Consider the following 8,485-nt stretch of genomic DNA (forward strand, 5'->3'; position numbering starts at 1 on the left):
CTACGCAGTAAATTATTTTGAAGGTCTGTATATGTTTAATACACGGGAAAAGCGAGAGGGTTTGCCCAGGGCTGAGTGACGGACAGGATAGTAAGAACGTATAATAAGCCTTGGTAACACAGTTGAGTTATGCTTGAGTTGTGACCGTTGGCGCTCTTATATGTCAAAACTGGTGATTTATTTAGGTGGCGCTGCTGTTGTGGCGGTGTTAGAATTTGTGGTCTGTGTATTAATGGATTGTTATTGTTATTATTGTTATTATTGTTATTATTATCATAATTTTTATTACCACAATCTTTAGTCTTCACGAGGAGTTTTGGATTACTATTTATGTATCTGTTGAAGTTACCATTATTATTTTTATTATTATTATTGTTATTTTATTTTTGTTGTTGTTATTATTATTATTATTATTATTATTATTATTATTATTATTATTATTATTATTATTATTATTATTGTTACTACTACAATAATGATAATAATAATAATAATAATAATAATAATTATAATAATAATAATAATAATAATAATAATAATAATAATAATAATAATAATAATAATAATAATAATAATAATAATAATAATAATAATAATAATAATAATAGTAATAATAATGATAATAATAATAATAATGATAATAATAATAATATTAATGAAAAAAAAATAATAATGATTATTATTATTATTATTATTATTATTATTATTATTATTATTATTATTATTATTAATATCATTAATATTATTATTATCTTTATTAGTACTACTACAATAATAATGATAATAATAATAATAATAATAATAATAATGATAATAATAATAATAATAATAATAATAATAATAATAATAATAATAATAATAAATAATAATAATAATAATAATAATAATAATAATAATAATAATAGCAATAATAATAATATTAATAAAAAAATATATTATTATTATTATTATTATTATTATTATTATTATTATTACTACTAATATTATCATTAATATTATTATTATCTTTATTAGTACTACTACAATAATAATGATAATAATAATAATAATGATAATAATAATAATAATGATAATAATAATAATAATAATAATAATAATAATAATAATAATAATTATTATTATTATTATTATTACTGTTACTATTACTAATATCATTACTAATACTAATTTCATGTCCATCTTTCTTACCTGTATCAATCCCGTGTACATTATCCTCTTGATTTTTTCCTTAAATATTTCCTTAATTAGTTTTACGTGTGTGTGTGTGTGTGTGTGTGTGTGTGTGTGTGTGTGTAATTCACTGTTTGATCTGGTGCAGTCTCTGACGAGACAGCCTGTCGTTACCCTACGGAACGAGCTCAGAGCTCATTATTTCCGATCTTCGGATAGGCCTGAGACCAGGCACACACCACACACCGGGACAACAAGGTCACAACTCCTCGATTTACATCCCGTACCTACTCACTGCTAGGTGAACAGGGGCTACACGTGAAAGGAGACACACCCAAATATCTCCACCCGGCCGCGGAATCGAACCCCGGTCCTCTGGCTTGTGAAGCCAGCGCTCTAACCACTGAGCTACCGGGCCGGTGTGTGTGTGTGTGTGTGTCCTCTCCTCGGTGTGGGTGCAACCCTTCTGAGTATTGTGGATAAGCGTGGCTGTCAGGTGTATTAGAGTGTAAAGTGTGTGTATTAGTAGTGTTAGGTGTTTTCCTACGTTACTATTTAAGTAATACTCCTACACCTTCGTTGCTTCCTTCCTTCCCTCCTTTATTTCTTTGTTTCTTCTCTCCTTCTTTCCTTCTTTCCTTTCCTTCTTTTCCTCCCTTCTTTCCTTCCTTCCATCTTTTCCTCCTTTCTTTGTGGTAATGAGTAAAAGATTGTAAAAACAGTAAATGAATAAAATGTATTTAGCCAACAGATATACACAGTAATTCGTAACTATATGTACAAGAACAGGATCATCAAGGATATTGGAGTATCTGTATGTTTGTGTGTGTGTATGTGTGTGTGTGTGTGTGTGTGTGTGTGTGTGTGTGTGTGTGTGTGTGTGTGTGTGTGTGTGTGTGTGTGTGTGTGTAAGGAAGGATTATATTCTTTTTTCATTACCATCATTATCTTCATCCTTCATTATCGTTTTTAGATTTCCTTGTTGGTGTTTGGGTTGACATTCCCTGAGGATCACTTGCCGTAGCCGCGCGATCCACCGGAGCCTCCACCTCCCCCAGTCTTTCTTTTCAAGTTGAAGCTCACAGTGGCTTTGGCTTCGTATCCATTTCTTCCTCCATTTCCTCCACCAGATCCTCCACCGTAGCCTCCACCAGAGCCTCCTCCTGATCCTCCTCCACCGTAGCCTCCACCGGAGCCTCCTCCACCAGATCCTCCACCGTAGCCTCCACCGGAGCCTCCTCCACCTGATCCTCCTCCGCCGTAGCCTCCAGCGGAGCCTCCTCCACCAGATCCTCCTCCACCGTAGCCTCCACCGGATCCTCCTCCACCAGATCCTCCTCCACCGTAGCCTCCACCTGATCCTCCTCCACTTGATCCTCCACCGTAGCCTCCACCGGAGCCTCCTCCACTTGATCCTCCTCCACCGTAGCCTCCACCAGAGCCTCCTCCATCAGATCCACCACCGTAGCCTCCACCGGAGCCTCCTCCACCTGATCCTCCTCCACCGTATCCTCCACCAGAGCCTCCTCCACCAGATCCACCACCGTAGCCTCCACCGGAGCCTCCTCCACCTGATCCTCCTCCACCGTAGCCTCCACCAGAGCCTCCTCCACCAGATCCACCACCGTAGCCTCCACCGGAGCCTCCTCCACCTGATCCTCCTCCACCGTAGCCTCCACCAGAGCCTCCTCCACTTGATCCTCCTCCACCGTAGCCTCCACCAGAGCCTCCTCCACCAGATCCACCACCGTAGCCTCCACCGGAGCCTCCTCCACTTGATCCTCCTCCACCGTAGCCTCCACCGGAGCCTCCTCCACCTGATCCTCCTCCACCGTAGCCTCCACCGGAGCCTCCTCCACTTGATCCTCCTCCACCGTAGCCTCCACCAGAGCCTCCTCCACCAGATCCACCACCGTAGCCTCCACCGGAGCCTCCTCCACCTGATCCTCCTCCACCGTAGCCTCCACCGGAGCCTCCTCCACTTGATCCTCCTCCACCGTAGCCTCCACCAGAGCCTCCTCCACCAGATCCACCACCGTAGCCTCCACCGGAGCCTCCTCCACCTGATCCTCCTCCACCGGAGCCTCCTCCACTTGATCCTCCTCCACCGTAACCTCCACCAGATCCTCCTCCACCTGATCCACCACCGTAGCCTCCACCGGAGCCTCCTCCACCTGATCCTCCTCCACCGTAGCCTCCACCAGAGCCTCCTCCGCCTGATCCACCACCGTAGCCTCCACCGGAGCCTCCTCCGCCTGATCCTCCTCCACCTCCACCAGAGCCTCCTCCACCTGATCCACCGCCGTAGCCTCCACCGGAGCCTCCTCCACCTGATCCTCCTCCACCGTAGCCTCCACCAGAGCCTCCTCCACCTGATCCACCACCGTAGCCTCCACCGGAGCCTCCTCCACCTGATCCTCCTCCACCGTGGCCTCCACCGGAGCCTCCTCCACCTGATCCTCCTCCACCGTAGCCTCCACCGGAGCCTCCTCCACCAGATCCTCCTCCACCGTAGCCTCCACCGGATCCTCCTCCACTTGATTCTCCACCGTAGCCTCCACCGGATCCTCCTCCACTTGATCCTCCACTGTAGCCTCCACCGGAGCCTCCTCCACCAGATCCTCCTCCACCGTAGCCTCCACCGGAGCCTCCTCCACCAGATCCTCCTCCACCGTAGCCTCCACCGGATCCTCCTCCACCAGATCCTCCTCCACCGTAGCCTGCACCGGAGCCTCCTCCTCCTGACCCTCCTCCATCGTAGCCTCCACCAGAACCTCCTCCACCTGATCCTCCTCCACCGTAGCCTCCACCGGAGCCTCCTCCACTTGATCCTCCTCCACCGTAGCCTCCACTAGAGCCTCCTCCACCTGATCCTCCTCCACCGTAGCCTCCACCAGAGCCTCCTCCACCTGATCCTCCTCCACCGTAGCCTCCACTGGAACCAGTGCTGACAGCCGTGCCTCCACCGTGTCCTCCGCCTCCTCCAAAACTACTTGAGGAGAAGCTGCTGACGTGAGGTCTGCCCAGGGAGGGCGCCAGGATGAGGGCCGTGGCCAGGGCCACCACCGCCAGCCTCTGTGTGGGGAAAGGAGGAAGGGAAATATGGCACTGTCCACCACCACCACCACCACCACCACCACCACCACCACCACCAGTACTTTATAGTGAGGCAAGGGTAGGTGTCAATATGTAAAAGGAAGTAAGAAAAAACGAAGAGGAAAGACGAAGGAATGGTTGTCGCTGGAGTGATGAGGAGAGGAGGAGAAAGGGAAGAGAGATGGTGGGGAAAGATTTACAGGTATGGGAGGTGTTGGGAGGGCTGGGGCTAACTGTTGTGTCATCCTCCGCGTCTGTTTGTTCGCGTTCCATGATGTGCTGAGTCATTCCCACCACCACCACCACCACCACCATTATCACCATCGTATCATTTGTGGCATATTCGATTTTCAGATATAATAGATAAAGTAGATGGAATAATAATTGTGTGTGTGTGTGTGTGTGTGTGTGTGTGTGTGTGTGTGTGTGTGTGTGTGTGTGTGTGTGTGTGGAAGAGTGGAAAACCGCAGCGGAGTGTAAGGAGAAGGTGGCGTGGGGTTTGTGGGTTTGTGGCTTAATAGACTCGTCACAGTGTAGATTAACTCAACCGGCCTCCTAGGAGCAACAAATCTGCTGTTATTTGGTCCCCTGTTGACTTGACGATGTGCGGTGAGAGAGAGAGAGAGAGAGAGAGAGAGAGAGAGAGAGAGAGAGAGAGAGAGACAGAGAGAGAGAGAGAGAATTGTATGGTAAGATAAATAAAATGTTTAATGTATACCAGCCTTAATGATAAAGAGGTGCAAAAGGAAACCAAGCACCTTTCGTAAATATTGTGTTTCACTATTTGTTTGATCTGCTGCAGTCTCTGACGAGACAGCCAGACGTTACCCTACGGAACGAGCTCAGAGCTCATTATTTCCGATCTTCGGATAAGCCTGAGACCAGGCACACACCACACACCGGGACAGCAAGGTCACAACTCCTCGATTTACATCCCGTACCTACTCACTGCTAGGTGAACAGGGGCTACACGTGAAAGGAGACACACCCAAATATCTCCACCCGGCCGGGGAATCGAACACCGGTCCTTTGACTTGTGAAGCCAGCGCTCTAACCACTGAGCTACCGGACGTGTGTGTGTGTGTGTGTGTGTGTGTGTGTGCTCTGTCATGTAGGGAGAGAAAAGGAAAAAAGCTTGAGGGAAGATGATAAAAGAGGAGAGAGAGAGAGAGAGAGAGAGAGAGAGAGAGAGAGAGAGAGAGAGAGAGAGAGAGAGAGAGAGAGAGAGAGAGAGAGAGAGAAGGAGGGGAGAAGAGAATGGGAGAAGCGCTAAGGAAGAAATGGAGGAAGAGGAAAAGTTTAGAGTTAAATAGCAATGACAGTAATAAAACACACACACACACACACACACACACACACACACACACACACACACACACACACACACACACACACACACACACACAACCTTCCTCATTGCTTTATTTTCAGAAATAAAACAAAGATAGTTAGATATTTGTAAATTGTCTAAAACTTTGAAGAAAAATGAGAAAAGGAAGAAGAAAAGAACAACATCAACAGTCATTAAGAAAGAAAAGAAATGATAATGATGAAGACGAAGATGAATAAGGAAAAAAAATAATAAGACTGAGAGGATGAAAGCGATGAATGAACGTTACACTAATAAATGAGAATAAATGCAATATAAATGAATAAACATATGGATGGGTGGATGAATCAACTTAATAACAATGAACACTTAAAGAAAACGGGTTATTTACAATAACAAATTTCACAAACCATTCTTTTTTATACTGAAATGAACTTTTGAATTAAACTAAATGATTATTAATGATTAAAACGAAAAAAAAAATCAAAAACTACTAAAAATAGAAAACAGTAAAAAAAAAAAATATGTATATAGTTTTCAAGAGAGAGAGAGAGAGAGAGAGAGAGAGAGAGAGAGAGAGAGAGAGAGAGAGAGGAAGAAAGCCTGCCTTTATCTCACCATTGTGCTGCTAGCTGTTTGCAATCGCCTGAGGAACTGAGTGATGAGTGCAAACCTCCCTCCCTTTTATACCCAGTCATCCCGCCCATACTTCAGAGTGTTAAAGGATGATTTTCACTTTTTTACCTACTTTCCGTCATGTTCTTTCCTTCCTTTCTTTTCGTGCAATCCTCTTGTCGGTGAAACTGCAAATAAGGAAAATGGAAGGACTAATAAAGATAGGGGAGAGAGAGAGAGAGAGAGAGAGAGAGAGAGAGAGAGAGAGAGAGAGAGAGAGAGAGAGAGAGAGAGATTCTATGTAATAAGGAAAAAAGTCATTATATAAACAGTAGAGGTTCTAGTTTAGCATCCAAAAGGAAAAACGATAAATGAAAAGAAAATTCACAAAGTTCTTAGAGTGACGGCGCCATAGAAAGCATTGATCATCTCACCTATTCTTCATCTCTCTCTCTCTCTCTCTCTCTCTCTCTCTCTCTCTCTCTCTCTCTCTCTCTCTCTCTCTCTATCTATCTATCTATCTATCTATCTATCTATCTCTATTTCTCTTCATCGCTTTAACCCTCCAATCTCTCGTCTCTAAGAACATTATCCTCTATGTGTTATTTCTTTTCATCACCACCGCAGAAATTCCTTCATCTTTCCATCGTAGATCATTCTCGCCCTCCCTTGCTTCCTTATCTTTTCAAATTCACCAGTGCTCCAATCATAAAAGAAGAAACTTTTATCCTCTTCTATTGCCAGTCTTCAAAAAGTTTCCCTTCATTGGTTTCTCAAGACTTCACATATCTCCTTTTTCCTTCAACTTTCCACAGTCCCACAGTCTCTTCTGTTATCATTAATACTCTCCTAATTTCTATAACACTTTCATAGTAACTCGATGTGTAGATTTTCCCAAACGTTGCTCTTTCTCCACCCTTTCATGACCACCACATTAAGCCCCTATAGATTTTCTCCACCATAATATTCTCCACACATAACTACACTCTGTAATCCCACCAAAACACACCTCCTGCCATGTACTTTTATCACCCCATCAAAACCTCTCCCAATTTTTACCTTCTTCCCACCACAAGTCGCATTTTCTTCCCTCAGTCCCATCAACACCTATTTTTTCCTCCTCCAAGACTTCCCTTCCCTCCGCTCCCCTCCGCCTCCCCACCCACAGTAAGTCACTTGCACTCTAGTTCATTCCATGCGTGACTCATTGTTTTTCTTCCTTCAGTATTTTTCTGACCCCCAGACAGACTTCACCTGGCTTTCCTCTCCCTCTTTCTCTCCTCTCCCTCTTTCTCTCCTCTCCGTGGCTACAAGTCTAGACCGCTGCTAAGTTTCTTACCACGCGTTTTTTTTTTTTTCCGCGTAAGACATTTTCTCCCTTCGTCATAAGTTTCAGTTTTTCCTATTGTAGTTTCTCTTCTATATCTCCCTTCATTAACGGATATTTCTTTCCTTTTAGGTGTCTTTAGTATCCATAGCATAGGTCTGTTTATTAGCAAATTATACCCCATTTACTCTGAGGTTTGGTCTAGTAATTATTTCATTCCATTTGTGTGTATATTACTGCAGCTTTGTCGATGTCTCTGATGAAACTATTTCTGTACATGTTAAGACAGATATAGCCGTACACTTATCCAGGAAACTGTCGCTATTTCTATGATGTATTTGTCTGCCTATATCTCCACCTCTCTCTTCGCAATTTTATGTCTATTTTCGTTAATCTCTTTGTTTTTGTCTCTTTTATTCCTTTTCCCCTTCTCTTTTCCCGTTCTCTCTTGTCACCCTGTCAAGCTCTCATCAGGAAGCATGTTAAATTCATCCTAAGGCTTATAACACCACCGCCACCTACCATACCTTCATTTCTCCGGCATTACATCAGCACTTTCCCTCCTGCACCCGGCAAGCTCAACATTTCAAAACCGTCTGCTCTCCCGTGCCTTCCATTAACACATCTCGCACTGCACACAAATTCCAAGCTTCCCAAAATTCATCTTCCTCAGCATATAGAATTGGACTCTATATCGTACTGAGTAATTTTTTTTTTTAAACCCCATGGCGGTGGACAACATTCTATAATAAGACTCAAGTTATGAGAAAAATGATGACGAAGTAGAAAAGGAATTATCATTACCACCATATACCTCCTGGTTTGTGATGTCCAGCTGTCTTCTTTTCCTTTCTTTCTCTTAGCTTTCATTCTTCTTTACTATTCTAAAATTCGTTTATATGTCAATTTAGGATGCCTTCAACAGTTCTTTAAGCTATTCACAGCGG

The 8,485-nt window shown here is 43.4% G+C and overlaps 1 protein-coding gene across 1 annotated transcript; it reads right to left on the reverse strand.

The window, feature by feature from the left end:
* Positions 1-1,891: 1,891 nt before the first annotated feature.
* LOC123509744 (glycine-rich cell wall structural protein 1.8-like) lies at positions 1,892-6,250 on the reverse strand. The gene is made up of 2 exons (XM_045264264.1): positions 6,215-6,250; positions 1,892-4,245 (listed from the first exon to the last, which is right to left on the reverse strand). The coding sequence occupies exons 1-2, from the start codon at positions 6,215-6,217 to the stop codon at positions 2,182-2,184; spliced, it is 2,067 nt and encodes a 688-aa protein (XP_045120199.1). The 5' UTR covers positions 6,218-6,250; the 3' UTR covers positions 1,892-2,181.
* Positions 6,251-8,485: the final 2,235 nt, after the last annotated feature.

This window comes from Portunus trituberculatus, chromosome 27, assembly GCF_017591435.1.
Source record: "Portunus trituberculatus isolate SZX2019 chromosome 27, ASM1759143v1, whole genome shotgun sequence".
Classification (NCBI taxonomy): domain Eukaryota; kingdom Metazoa; phylum Arthropoda; class Malacostraca; order Decapoda; family Portunidae; genus Portunus; species Portunus trituberculatus.